The 14,294-nt window shown below is 46.5% G+C and overlaps 1 protein-coding gene across 1 annotated transcript in view; it reads right to left on the minus strand.

The window, feature by feature from the left end:
* Positions 1–954: 954 nt before the first annotated feature.
* Positions 955–14,294, minus strand: part of LOC110533100 (cell adhesion molecule DSCAML1) — a 184,291-nt gene continuing 170,951 nt past the window's right edge. Inside the window, 14 exon segments of the mRNA XM_036990184.2 lie at positions 955–5,963; positions 6,073–6,390; positions 6,568–6,768; positions 6,953–7,105; positions 7,360–7,478; positions 7,693–7,723; positions 8,353–8,508; positions 8,906–9,193; positions 9,418–9,606; positions 10,016–10,114; positions 10,982–11,145; positions 11,302–11,419; positions 12,428–12,581; positions 13,666–13,805. Of these exon segments, the coding sequence (XP_036846079.2) occupies positions 5,527–5,963; positions 6,073–6,390; positions 6,568–6,768; positions 6,953–7,105; positions 7,360–7,478; positions 7,693–7,723; positions 8,353–8,508; positions 8,906–9,193; positions 9,418–9,606; positions 10,016–10,114; positions 10,982–11,145; positions 11,302–11,419; positions 12,428–12,581; positions 13,666–13,805 (2,567 nt within the window). The 3' untranslated portion in view covers positions 955–5,526.

Below are 14,294 nucleotides of genomic sequence, written 5' to 3' on the forward strand. Positions count from 1 at the left end.
AACCACAAACAAACCATCCCATTAACCACAAACCAACCATCCCTTTAACCACAAACAAACCATCCCATTAACCACAAACCAACCATCCCATTAACCACAAACAAGACTCATTTCAGCTCATAAAACATGGGACCAACACTTTACATGTTGCATTTACATTTTTGTTCAGTATAATTCACACATTGAACATTATTGAGTGATGGTAGATTGGTGGACCCAGGCTGACACTAAATAGGTTTTCAGGCTGTACATGGGAGCAAATGCGTGTGCCTAATAAAATATGAGAACCTGATTGTGGGTTGCAGCATGCTTCAGTCTATCACCAGAATTAACATGTAGTCAGAAGCTTAAGGAATGGATTCAACAGTAAAAACAATCACATGCTACATGATTTTTCAATTAGAATGTATTATTGCTATTGATGCTTTTTCATTTTCGTTGTGGTTTAATTATTATCCATCTTGATTATTCTTTGGTTCTAGTTCTGATTCCTGTTCCCAACACTAGCAGAATGTGGTAGTTTGTTTTGCCTGGCTACCCAAACTCCTTGTTCCGGCTAAACGCTACACCACGCTCAAGGAAGTTTGTTTCTTCTCCGCAATGAGTCTGCATCTGAGTACCTCCCTGACGATTTCTAAACACAAACAATTTCTGACCGTTCTGGTTTGTCCCAGAAACCGATGGGGTTGGGCCAGCGCCCATGTGGGTAAAGCGGCATTTAGAAAATTCGCCATTGGATTTGTTACTCTGATTGGTTAGAGACGATCCAATCAAAGATGACATTGTTTTGTACAACACCCTCATGTTGACACCACAAACGACTTCAACACTGGCAGTCCCAGACTGAAGTATGTAGCTAACAGAGCAGTATAATAACAACATTTGTCTTCAGGCAAGTGTTTGTTGCTAGCGTAGCAGGCAAGTCTATTAAGAATGACAGAAGCCATGGCATATAGAAAGATAGCTTTATTGCACAAGGTGTTAGAATACTCTTTTTGTTCGTTTTTTTCATTACTTTTCATAGAAAATGTTATTTTAAAGACAAGCAATTGCTATTAGAAGCAACTCAAACGAATGTTTGGAATCCTCTCAACATTTTCTTTTCTTCAAATTTAAATTTTTTGTACATTTCTTTCCCTCACCTTTTCCCTTTTACCAAGCATGCTATGTCATTTTTGAGGATGAACAAAATACAAAAAATGATCATTAAAAAAGTGAACAGGACAAATGACAACATCAAAATACCTTTAAAAAAGCATAAAAATTCAACAAATTAGTATAAAAAACATGAAGGGAATAGAGAAAAAAATATTTGTTGCCCAAGGTCGAAATTAATGTTTATCAAATCAATATTTTCATTCATGTTGTTTTCATTTTGAAGTGTGGCATGATTCAACCCTGATCTTGCCCTATTTTATTCTGACGAAAATAGCTCTTCATACAAAACTGTGTTTTATGTACAAGAGTTAACTTATAAACAATACTGCCAGGGGTAGTGTATATACTGTATGTCCAAGGCGGCAGGGAGTTGACTAGGGAGAGCTGGTTGGGAGGGTCCGCTTTTCCTGACCCTGTCCAGTATATACACAATTTCAGTGTGTGTGACCCAGAGACATATACAGTGGGGAGAACAAGTATTTGATACACTGCCGAGTTTGCAGGTTTTCCTACTTACAAAGCATGTAGAGGTCTGTAATTTTTATCATAGGTACACTTCAACTATGAAAAATCCAGAAAATCACATTGTATGATTTTTAAGTAATTAATTTGCATTTTATTGCATGACATAAGTATTTGATACATCAGAAAAACAGAACTTAATATTTGGTACAAAAACCTTTGTTTGCAATTACAGAGATCATACGTTTCCTGTAGTTCTTGACCAGGTTTGCACACACTGCAGCAGGGATTTTGGCCCACTCCTCCATACAGACCTTCTCCAGATCATTCAGGTTTCGGGGCTGTCGCTGGGCAATACGGACTTTCAGCTCCCTCCAAAGATTTTCTAATGGGTTCAGGTCTGGAGATTGGCTAGGCCACTCCAGGACCTTGAGATGCTTCTTACAGAGCTACTCCTTAGTTGCCATGGCTGTGTGTTTCGGGTCGTTGTCATGCTGGAAGACCCAGCCACGACCCATCTTCAATGCTCTTACTGAGGGAAGGAGGTTGTTGGCCAAGATCTCGCGAAACATGGCCCCATCCATCCTCCCCTCAATACGGTGCAGTCGTCCTGTCCCCTTTGCAGAAAAGCATCCCCAAAGAATGATGTTTCCACCTCCATGCTTCACGTTTGGGATGGTGTTCTTGGGGTTGTACTCATCCTTCTTCCTCCAAACACGGCGAGTGGAGTTTAGACCAAAAAGCTCTATTTTTGTCTCATCAGACCACATGACCTTCTCCCATTCCTCCTTTGGATCATCCAGATGGTCATTGGCAAACTTCAGACGGGCCTGAAAATGCGCTGGCTTGAGCAGGGGGACCTTGCGTGCGCTGCAGGATTTTAATCCATGACAGCGTAGTGTGTTACTAATGGTTTTCTTTGAGACTGTGGTCCCAGCTCTCTTCAGGTCATTGAGCAGGTCCTGCTGTGTAGTTCTGGGCTGATCCCTCACCTTCCTCATGATCATTGATGCCCCACGAGGTGAGATCTTGCATGGAGCCCCAGACCGAGGGTCATCTTGAACTTCTTCCATTTTCAAATAATTGTGCCAACAGTCGTTGCCTTTCCACCAAGCTGCTTGCCTATTGTCCTGTAGCCCATCCCAGCCTTGTGCAGGTCTACAAATTTATCCCTGAAGTCCTTACACAGCTCTCTGGTCTTGGCCATTGTGGAGAGGTTGGAGTCTGTTTGATTGAGTGTGTGGACAGGTGCCTTTTATACAGGTATCGAGTTCAAACAAGTGCAGTTAATGCAGGTAATGAGTGGAGAAAAGGAAGGCTTCTTAAAGAAAAATTAACAGGTCTGTGAGAGACGGAATTCTTACTGGTTGGTAGGTGATCAAATACTTATGTCATGCAATAAAATGCAAATTAATTACTTAAAAATCATACAATGTAATTTTCTGAATTTTTGTTTTAGATTCCGCCTCTCACAGTTGAAGTGTACCTATGATAAAAATTACAGACCTCTACATGCTTTGTAAGTAGGAAAACCTGCAAAAATCGGCAGTGTATCAAATACTTGTTCTCCCCACTGTATATAGAGAGTTCAAACAACTTTTAGAATTCTAGACATTCAGTTACATAGCATTACTAAAATATTCCCCATGTGATGTTAATGGGGAGCTAACATGGCTGCCATAGAATGTTGAAGTGTCATGTAAATGCATCATAATGCAGAAACCGCATTGGCCCTGCTTTCTAAATACATGGCTCTGGTGTGACCTAAAGAGCTAGTCCCTGATTTTACTTGGTTAAAGCTGGCCGAAATCATAGGTGTGTTATGCCTCAGTACTGTCTGGCCTCTGGAACCCAAAAAATACAAATAAATAAACAAGCAAAAACAAACATATTCAATTAAAAATCAACAGATGGACAAATAATCCAAAAACAAAAGAAACGACAAAACACTTGAATGGCAATACTTCAATAGACATTCCAACAAGTTCCTGTGTTGATGTACATGTAGTAGCACAAAATGGTGCAGGGGATGAGGATGGACATGGATATTGGGGATGGAGAAAGAAGTGGGAAATATACAGTACTTCAGACAGGGCAGCAACAGAGACACCAATAGACCACTGACTGCACGTCATCTTATCATATTCAAACTGAACTGGCTGGTAACGTCTCTCTGGTAAACTAGACAATTAACTTACTTCACATGATTATCCTCCTTGGGGTCTTGGCGGCCATTTTGTATTGGAAGGAGGGAGACAGTAATACATGGGCTGAGAGGTTGGTAGACGTCACAGGGCTACTGGTGTACACTGTGTGGTAGCTAGCTGTGGGTACAGTAGCCGTGCTCTGATCCCTGACTTCTGCTCCACTCACAGTGACTCTGTAACCCCGCTGCTACCACAGGTCAAAGGTCAAATGCCCATACCTGAGGCCCTGAGAGGTCATGGCCTCTGTTTACTCAAGTAACAGGTGAACGAAAGCAGAGAGATGATAGACAACAGTGTCAACAGTGTAGGTCGCCCTGGATACACCCGTCTTCAGAGGAAATGATTTGGCTTCTGAAAGTAAGTACACCAACAATCACTGACGATCTTATAAGATACTAACTAATAGGGGGCTTTGAGATAGACACTTCCTGTCTGAAAAGGAAGTCACCTCATTCCTTTCAGCCTGTCTACAGTAACATAAAGAACACCCTCTATATACACGTGCTCCTCCCTCTTCATAATACTCTTCTATTCTTTCCTCTTTCATTTTCCCTGCTCTTCACATGATTGAGCGATTGTCTCATTCTTATAGTTTTTAAAACATTTTAAATGGTTGTATAGTTTTATTCTTTGCCATATTTTCATAATATACTTATATAGAAATATATACGTAAAATCTTTAAAATACCAAATATTCTATATTTGTTTGTATTGCGAGAGCCCTGATGTTTTCAAATCATTGCTGGGTTATTTGGGTTGTCATGTTTCGGTCAAAAGCTATCGGATAATGTTGAGTTGGGAAAGAGGAGGGGAGGGTGGGACATATCAACAATAAATGTGCTAAAAATACGAACTTAAAATTCTGAGTGAGGTGAACCTGAAACCCTTCCTTATGGAATCCACAGAGAGAGAGAGAGAGTAACTGCCGATGGAGAGTGAGACTGGACGTGGAGACATAGAGAGTGAGACGAGACTAGAGGGGATAAAACTGGAAGTCCTGCAGGAGCTTCTGCTCAAACCATGGAGGGCAGCATAATGTATGTGTGTGTGATCAACACTGCTTTTAGCCCAGACTCCTCTGCTATCATTGACTTCATCAGCACGAGCAGTGAGCTTTCACCGTTCAGCTCCTCAGTAATACTCAATTGGTTTGAAATGACCTTGGAGAACAGCTTCAGGTGTGTGTGTGTGTGTGTGTGTGTGTGTGTGTGTGTGTGTGTGAGTGTGAGTGTGAGTGTGAGTGTGAGTGTGTGTGTGTGTGTGTGTGTGTGTGTGTGTGTGTGTGCGTGTGAGTGTGAGTGTGTGTGTGTGTGTGTGTGTGTGTGTGTGTGTGTGTGTGTGTGTGTGAGTGTGTGTGTGTGTGTGGATACGTCCCCGGATACTGAGCAGCATGCTAGCATGGCAGCAGGCTAACTGGTAGTCAGTAGATAGTAGTTTGTTTTATACAGGTCCAGGTGAGCATGAATCAGGCAGGTTACAATGGTCTCTGGTCATTCCTGGGAGGCAGAACCCAAGGTCAGAATAAAGACTACTCAAGCTACTGGGTAATTAGCTGTTACAGTAGTTAGCTGTTAGCTGGGGACACCTGCTGCACTGCACTGCACTACATACCCACCCTGACCTGATGTGTAGAACACTGGTGTAGGGCCGGGCCAGACAGGAGTGTATAGTCTTTGAGAGAGAGAAGGGGGGCTAGTAGCTACACCAGTGTGTAAGACTTGGAGTAGGCCCCGACCCCTTGCTTCTGCAGTCTGCCCAACGCTGAGGAGCTGTTCTCTAGCAGTGAGTCTCTGGAGCCCCCCATCTTGGTGCTGGAGCCAGTGGGATTACTGCTGGTGCTGGAGGTGGAGGCTGTGGCTGCAGGGTTGGAGCTGGGCATAGTGAGAGTCCTCTGGGGCAGGGTGGCAGTACCTGAGCTCACACCCAAGCTGCCCAGCCCAGAGTGTCCCAGCGTCAGGGCCTGCTGCTTGGACGGGTCCAGAGTCATGTGACGGCCCTGGGTGTGGTACGCCCGCTGTGCCAGGCTGCGGATGGAGGCCTCCCGGGGCGGTACAGCAGGGCACGGGTCATGCAGTTCTGCCTGTTTCCTGAAGAAAGGGTCTGTCTTCATGTAGAGTGGGAGGTTGCAGAATTCACCTAGTGATGAGGACAGAACAGAGAGAGGGAGGGCATGTTGAGATGTACAGCCTGTGGCACAGTATAATATGGTGCCACTGTGCCAGTCAGGGTGGCTCTCTGTACTCACTCTTGTTGGCGCGGTGGGGGATGGGCACGGCCACATTGGTAGGTCTGCCGCGGTCATAGTCTTGGGGTTTGGGTGGCGAGGCGGTGAAGCGACAAAGGCCTGTTTCGGACGGCGTGCTGAGTGATGTCATGCTGTCGGCCGGGTCGTTGGTGCCAGTGGTCATCTGATCAGAGGAGCTGTCGGAGATGAAACATTCTGTGATAGTGAACTTGGCATGCTGCAGGTGCTCCTCCAGTTTGGCGTGTTCGTAGGCCCGCGCTAGCTCCTCGTACGTAGACGACGCACTCTCTGTGGACACCATGCTGTTACGACCCTTATCTGGAGAAACAATATATGAGATACCATATTAAATAATACAATATAAAGTTTGCATACAGTACAGATGTGTCAGTAGGTCTTTCAAGGTATCCTACAGGTCTGGTTTGGGGATGTAAAAGATAGATGTGTTAATGATGGGTCTTAATGGCGTTGTTGCCAGGGCTGGGCGGTACCCACCAGTGTCCTGCGACAGGCTGGCGCTGTAGCTGTCACTCTCGGTGGCGGTGATGCCGTGAGAGCCCATGGTGCGCCAGTCAGAGGTCAGAGTTCTTGCGGAGGCTGTTGATTGGCTCTGGCCCGGCCTGCTCAAGGTCCACTGGCTGGAGTAACGGTTCCTGGAGCTGTGGGCCGACTTCACACTCTTCCTCGACACTGGGTCTGAGGAGAGGATAGGAGGAGGACGGTGAGAGGATGCTATTCATATCAGTTCTAATCAGCATATACAACATTAATGGTGCTTTATAACCACTTTGGGTGTCAGATCCAGTTAACTTCTACACATTACACTGTAATGTGACATCTTTCCATTCTATGCACATCCTACTGTATGTGAAGTACTCACTGGTTCCAGGGCGGATGTCTGACATGTCAATCAATGGCCCTGTGTTCTGGATGAGGGCGGGGTGGTGCAGAGACACGCCCGTGCAGAAGCTCTGTGGATTCACAGATTGGCTGAACTCGGTGTCCGTCACTGGGGCCGCTGCCTTGTCCTCACCTATTGGAGGCAGGGGATGAGGAAAATATATTATGACCGTTGTGCAAAAATATCTGTGATACACAATTCATCTCCCTTGTCAGATGTTCTCCTCATAGGCTGATTGTAAATCACACTCTATCAATATACATTTAGTAACTTGAGAATAATAGTTTATATATAATAGGTTAGTTAGTGTACTGTAACTGCAGGCTATCTAATTGGACGATATTCTGTCTGATCAATCTGATTGGCTGCAGTGTGTCCATACTGACCTATCTGTTTGATCCCCTCCTTGTCCTCGATGAGCAGCTGGACACGGGGTATGTCGATGTGGAGCCGGGGACCCTGGGGAGGACCTTTCACTGGGGTGTCCATGCTGCGGTTGTTCTTACTGCTCAACACACAAAACAAGAAACATTCTTAGACTGGATCCACTGTCACATCAGCAGTACTTACATACAGTACATATAGAACTGGGGTATATTGGTGATACTTTAACAGAGTTTACTGGGACTGATAGGTGTATTCAAATATCCATCAAGGTCCACTGGAATATGACACATCCACAACCACAGGTACCAATCAATCAAGTGTATTATCCTTGCCTGATAAGCATCTCTGCAAGGCTCTTAGCATCTGTGAAAACAAACACAAATATCGTTACTAGATATGATGGATCATCATGTGGATTAGGTCAACTGTTTTGACCTGTTACCTTTAGTGCTTCTGAGATACTTACTCGCCCCCACCAAGCAATTATTTCTCTCCCTTTCTGTTTCTACCCTCCCCCTTCTTTCCTTCTCTTTCTCCTTCCTTGCCTTTGTCTCTCACCTCTGAGTCGTTTGAGTCTCTTCTCCTTCCTTGCCTATGTCTCTCATCTCTGAGTCGTTTCAGTCTCTTCTCCTTGCCTATGTCTCTCACCTCTGAGTCGTTTCACTCTCTTCTCCTTGCCTATGTCTCTCACCTCTGAGTCGTTTCAGTCTCTTCTCCTTGCCTATGTCTCTCACCTCTGAGTCGTTTCAGTCTCTTCTCCTTGCCTATGTCTCTCACCTCTGAGTCGTTTCAGTCTCTTCTCCTTGCCTATGTCTCTCACCTCTGAGTCGTTTCAGTCTCTTCTCCTTGCCTATGTCTCTCACCTCTGAGTCGTTTCAGTCTCTTCTCCTTGCCTATGTCTCTCACCTCTGAGTCGTTTCAGTCTCTTCTCCTTGCCTATGTCTCTCACCTCTGAGTCGTTTCAGTCTCTTCTCCTTGCCTATGTCTCTCACCTCTGAGTCGTTTCAGTCTCTTCTCCTTGCGTTTCTTGCGGATGATGAAGAGCAGGGCGACGCCCAGGGTGACCAGGATGACAGGAGAGCCTATGGAGAACAGCTTCTTCACATCGTCTCTGTCCTCCTGGGCCGAGTTTATAGGAGGGATGGTACCTGGGAGGAAGAGAAGGGGTGAGAGGGACAGAGAGAGGGAGGGGAAGGGGGTCAGAGGTAGATTAAAGGACTGTTTTTATTACTACTTTCATGCCCACTCAGATTCTACTTCACCCTCTCTACTTTTCTTCCTCCCTCCCTCTCTCGTCCGTGGGTTTTGGCATCCTTCCTTCCTTCCTTCCTTCCTTCCTTCCTTCCTTCCTTCCTTCCTTCCTTCCTTCCTTCCTTCCTTCCTTCCTTCCTTCCTTCCTTCTTCCCTCCCTCCCTCCCTCCCTCCCTCCCTCCCTCCCTCCCTCCCTTTCCCTTCGCTTTGAATAAGAGAGTCTGCTAGAATGTCATGTAAATGTCAAAGCAGGAAGTGAGAGCAAGTATCTAGTAGAAGCAGGAAGTGACTCACTGCCATCGTAGTCTGTGGTGGCGAACTGGGAGCTCTGGTTCCCACAGCCGGCACTGTTGCAGGCCTTCATCTTCAGTTCGTACCAGGTGGCCTCCCGCAGCTCGCTGAGGAAGAGCTGGGCTGTGGCGTTGGCCTTCAGGCTCTGCCAGGCCCACGTGCCCTTGGGCCGGAAGTCCAGCAGCAGAGCGGTGATGGGGCAGCCTCCGCTGGTCCAACCCTGCAGGTTGAGCCCCGCGTGGGTGGAGTTGATGTGGGTGAGCAGGGGCTGCTCCTTGTTGAACGCAGGCTCTGCAGGGCAAGAGGAGAGACAGGGGGATAGACTGTCAGACTGGGAGTATTGAAGTCAGTGTGTTAAGAGTGTTGATGTGATTTATGCGCAACACATGATGTGAGGTAAAATATAAGTCATGCCGTTTTAAAATTTCCCTCTTTCTGATCTTTCCTCCTCTACCCCCTCTCCCTCTCCTCTTTCTCCTTCCCTCCTCCCCTCACGATCCTTCCTTTCCCCTCACCTCGTCCGTGCGTCTTGGCCTCGATGATCTCAGAGATGCGTCCTGAACCCACACTGTTCTTGGCTGCCAGTTTGACCTTGTACCAGGTGCCACAGCGCAGGTTGTCCAGCCTGAAGGAACGCTCAGTGGAAGTAATGAACACATCCCTCCACTCCTCTGTGTTGTCTACCGAGTACTGCAGGACAAAACCTGAGGACACACAGAGACAGACACCACAGATTTCATTAAACGTTCACTTATCATCTGCTAAATACACAAAGACACAATTTAAATAACAATGAAATACTGTACATGTCTGTCAATTATAATAGTATAGTATAATCACTGGCAAAATCAGGTCAACTCTAACTGCTGTTACACCCCTTTAACACCAGGGGGGGATATAAAGGATTTAGAAACCCCTCCGTGATACATTCTGCTGCTGTGAGTATGACAGACATTAGGAGTGGACATTAGGACAAAATCACACAAATAGACAAAAAGGTATATTGGCGTTATTGATATTTTTTTGCAGACAGTGAGATACAGCAACTAAAGAACTCTCCTCAGACTGATCCTGATTTACTAATGCCCAGGTGGAGGGAGTGGAGGGAAGTACCTCTGATGGAGCTGCCTCCGTTGTCCCCAGGTATCCAGGCCAGGGTGATGGAAGAGGTAGAGGTGGTGGAGACGGTCAGACGGGGCTGGTCTGGAGGAACTGGACATACAGAGCGATCACACAGTAAGAGCCAATCAGCATCACATAGACCAGGCACAAACAGCACACACTTACAGTGAGCAGGTAGAGAGACCAAAGGAACCAGATAGAGAGACCAGAGAGACCAGATAGAGAGACCTGAGAGACCAGATAGAGAGACCAGAGATACCAGATAGACAGACCAGAGAGACCAGATAGACAGACCAGAGAGACCAGATAGAGAAACCAGAGATGACAGATCAGAGATAACAGATAGACAGACCAGAGATACCAGATAGACAGACCAGAGAGACCAGATAGAGAAACCAGAGATACCAGATAGAGAGACCAGAGATACCAGATAGAGAGACCAGAGATACCAGATAGAGAAACCAGAGATACCAGATAGACAGACCAGAGAGACCAGATAGAGAAACCAGAGATACCAGATAGAGAGACCAGAGATACCAGATAGAGAAACCAGAGATACCAGATAGAGAGACCAGAGATACCAGATAGAGAAACCAGAGAGACCAGATAGAGAGACCAGAGATACCAGATAGAGAAACCAGAGAGACCAGATAGAGAGACCAGAGATACCAGATAGAGAGACCAGAGAGACCAGATAGAGAGACCAGAGATACCAGATAGCGAAACCAGAGAGACCAGATCGAGAGACCAGAGAGACTAGATAGAGAGACCAGAGAGACCAGATAGAGAGACCAGAGATACCAGATAGACAGACCAGAGATACCAGATAGACAGACCAGAGGGATGATACAGACACACAGTCAGAGGATCACAGAGAAGACAATCTGAGACAATCCCAAAAGGTACTCAGATGTCTCCACAACCATACACACGTTAGCCCAGTGTATCCCAGCTCACCTTGCACCAGCAGGTTGACAATGATGGTGTCAAAGCCCAGCGTGTTGGTGGCCGTGCACGTGTAGTACCCAGAATCCTCAGCTTTGACGGAACGTAGCACTAGAGTACCATTGGACAGGATCTGACGCTGTCCGTCCACAGTCACAGGAATAGCCGTGTACTCACTGATACACACACATAGAGGATCACAGTTAGACTTATCATAATACACCAAGCTAAACACCGGTCTGGTAGACTTAACCCCGAACAAATCCAGCATTGGCATCAAGTCTAAAGTTCCCACTTTGCTTCTATTAAGGATGAGTTGGGAGAGTTCTGACCTGTCTTTGGTCCATTTGAAGGTGGGGGTGGGTTCTCCCACTGAGCTGCAAGGCAAACGGATCTCCTTCATCCAGGGAGTGGTCACTGTGCCCCCGAACGACAGGATCTTAGCTGGGGCTGCAGACACAGGGTACACAGCTTAAACTGGGTTTCACACACGCACACCACACATGCACACACTCACACAGACACACACACAGACATACACACACTTAAGCACCCAGGCACACTCACAGCCAGACAAACACATCCCTCACAGTCTAACTTCCCTGCCCTATTTTCTGATGTGTAAGCGTTTGTCTCTAGTGTTTGCTGAGTGAGCTTGGTATTGAGTAGGTTAGCCTGGAGGGTAGCCTTTTACCCACTGTTATGAGAGCAGAGTGCTGGAGTGCCCCCCCCCCTTTCCTCCTCCCAGCTCTCTCTGTCTATCTATACTCCATAGATTCTCCCTTGTATTGATTCCTGTCTCTCCCCCCTCCCCTGTTCATCACCACATAATTAACAACAGTGTTTCCTGCTACACCGCTAGCCCTCAATCAATACTACAGCTGTCAGTCAATAGGACAGAGAGAGAGAGAGAGAGAGAGAGAGAGAGAGAGAGAGAGAGAGAAAGAAAGAAAGAAAGAAAGAAAGAAAGAAAGAAAGAAAGAAAGAAAGAAAGAAAGAAAGAAAGAAAGAAAGAAAGAAAGAAAGAAAGAAAGAAAGAAAGAAAAAGAGATAGAGAGAGAAAAAAAGAAAGAAAGAAAGAAAGAGAGAGAGAGAGAGGAGAGAGAGAGAGAGGAGAGAGAGACAGAGAGGAGAGAGACAGAGAGAGAGAGAGAGAAAGAGAGAGAGAGAAAAATAAATAAAGAAAGAAAGAAAGAGAGAGAGAGAGAGAGAGAGAGAGAGAGAGAGAGAGAGAGAGAGAAAGAGAGAGAGACCGAGACAGAGACAGAGACAGAGAGGAAGAGAATGGGAGAGATAGTGATATTGGGGAAGAGAAGAGAGAAGAAAGGTAGAGAGAGACAGATTAAATCCCTCTGTGTATTTCTGCAATACTTATTCCTCTTTTTTTAGTTCTCTTAATAACCTTTAGAAAAATCCCTCCACCCCCACTCTATTACCCCTCATCCCCTTCTGCCTTACCTTTCCCAGCAGGCTCCACGGTGACCTTTTCGCTGATGTTGCCGCGGCCAGCGGTTGTCACAGCGGCGGCCCAGATGAGGTACTGTTTACCGCGGGTCAGATGGGTGATCCTGTAGAACAACATCTCTGGGTTGGTCTCATACTCACTGGGAGCCTGGGGAAGAGAGATAGTGATTTGATTACTAACATTGTATGATACCATGCTACGGTAGCACTCGGGCAGCTTGGTATCTATGGTCTAATGGCATGAGGGAAAGCTCAGATGGCTTCCAAGAGGGTTAGAACTAAGGAGTATAACTCATGCATGTATGTAGGCACGTACACACACACATGCACCACCTCCCTCATCTGTTCACCACTCAATACCCATCTTCACCTCTTTTTCCATTTGCCTCATTTACCTTTTTCTCTCTTTCTCTCTCCCTCCCTATCTCAGCCTCTACCCAGGCTTGCTGGAGAGCAGGGTGGGTATGACAGAGGGATAGAGAGAAGAAGGGAGGGGAGGAGGGAGAAGGGGTGAATGTGGGGCTCTGGGGGGGTGAGTAACAGGAACATTAGAACATTCCTCCAGTGTGGAGGCAGCAGTGTCGTGGTGATTCAGGGAGCGATACGGAGACATAATGAAAAGAGGAACAAAAGCACTCTCATCTCAGTGTGACGGATACCCTCCCTCCCTCCTCCATACTCATTCACATGGTACTCATGCAGAGAGAGAGAGAGAGAGAGAGAGAGGGTGAGGATTTGTGAATGATAAGAAAGTGGGATTCTTCCATGATAGCAGGATTTTAATGTATATGTGTATGTGTGTGTGTGAGCATAGTGTGAAATCTGTGTGAAATCTGCATCACTAGTGCAGGCCTGTGTGTGAGAGCTCCTGATGCTGCAGTGTGCATGTGGGAGCTTGTTCTCCACTTCATTTGCATATCTACGTCTCATCACGTTGCCAAGACAACCACATCTGTTCATCTGGGGGGGGCAGGAAATAAAGTGACGGAGCAAACACAGAGAGAGAGAGACACACCCGAACAAACACACACACACACACACACACACACACACACACACACACACACACACACACACACACACACTGGGTGATGGTTACTAATGAATTATCCATCAAGTGCTATATCATGCATTCACATCATGTTTTGTCGTTAGGTCCTTAATTATCTGCCTCTCCAATACCTGTAACTGCGCCTCCCCATCCCACACTCTCCCCTCTCAGTGGTACTTACCGGCTGTCCGGAGCCTGGGCTGGAGCAGTAGATGGTGTACTTGCGGATGACACCATTGGGTTTATGGGGGGGTAGCCAGGACACGACCACACTGCTGGGAGATGAGGGCACGGCTTTGATACCAGCTGGAGGACCTGGGACTGGAGAGTTCACAACAGATAGACAGGTCAGCAGGGTTGTGCGCATGCGCGCGCGCGTGTGTGCACGTGCATATGTGTGTGTGCGCGTGAGCGTGTGTATGTGTGTGCGTGCGTGCGTGTGTGTGTGTGTGTACTAAAGCCATGTTCAAGGAAACACGGGTGTGGGTGCGTTTCCATGCATGTGTGTGGGTGTTATAGGGATACTTGGGGATTTATCTGCCTCCCCAGAGTCAGATGAACTAGCTTCCAGTCATTGTGCTAATGTTAGTTAGGATTGATTCGCAAAACTACCTCTAACTTCCTTCATATTGGACACAGGGACATAAAAATGGTATCCACAACTTCATCTGACTTCAAAATCTCAGAAGTATTTCTATAACGGAGTGTTTAAGGGGAGGGGCGGGGCCAGACCAGGGTCAGCGGTGACATATGCTACCTCAGACACTGGTCAGCGGAGCTGCTCTGCTCCGTCTGCTGTGCTCTGGCCTG

The sequence above is a fragment of the Oncorhynchus mykiss genome, chromosome 10, assembly GCF_057628025.1.
Source record: "Oncorhynchus mykiss isolate SJ-2025 chromosome 10, ASM5762802v1, whole genome shotgun sequence".
Lineage (NCBI taxonomy): Eukaryota > Metazoa > Chordata > Actinopteri > Salmoniformes > Salmonidae > Oncorhynchus > Oncorhynchus mykiss.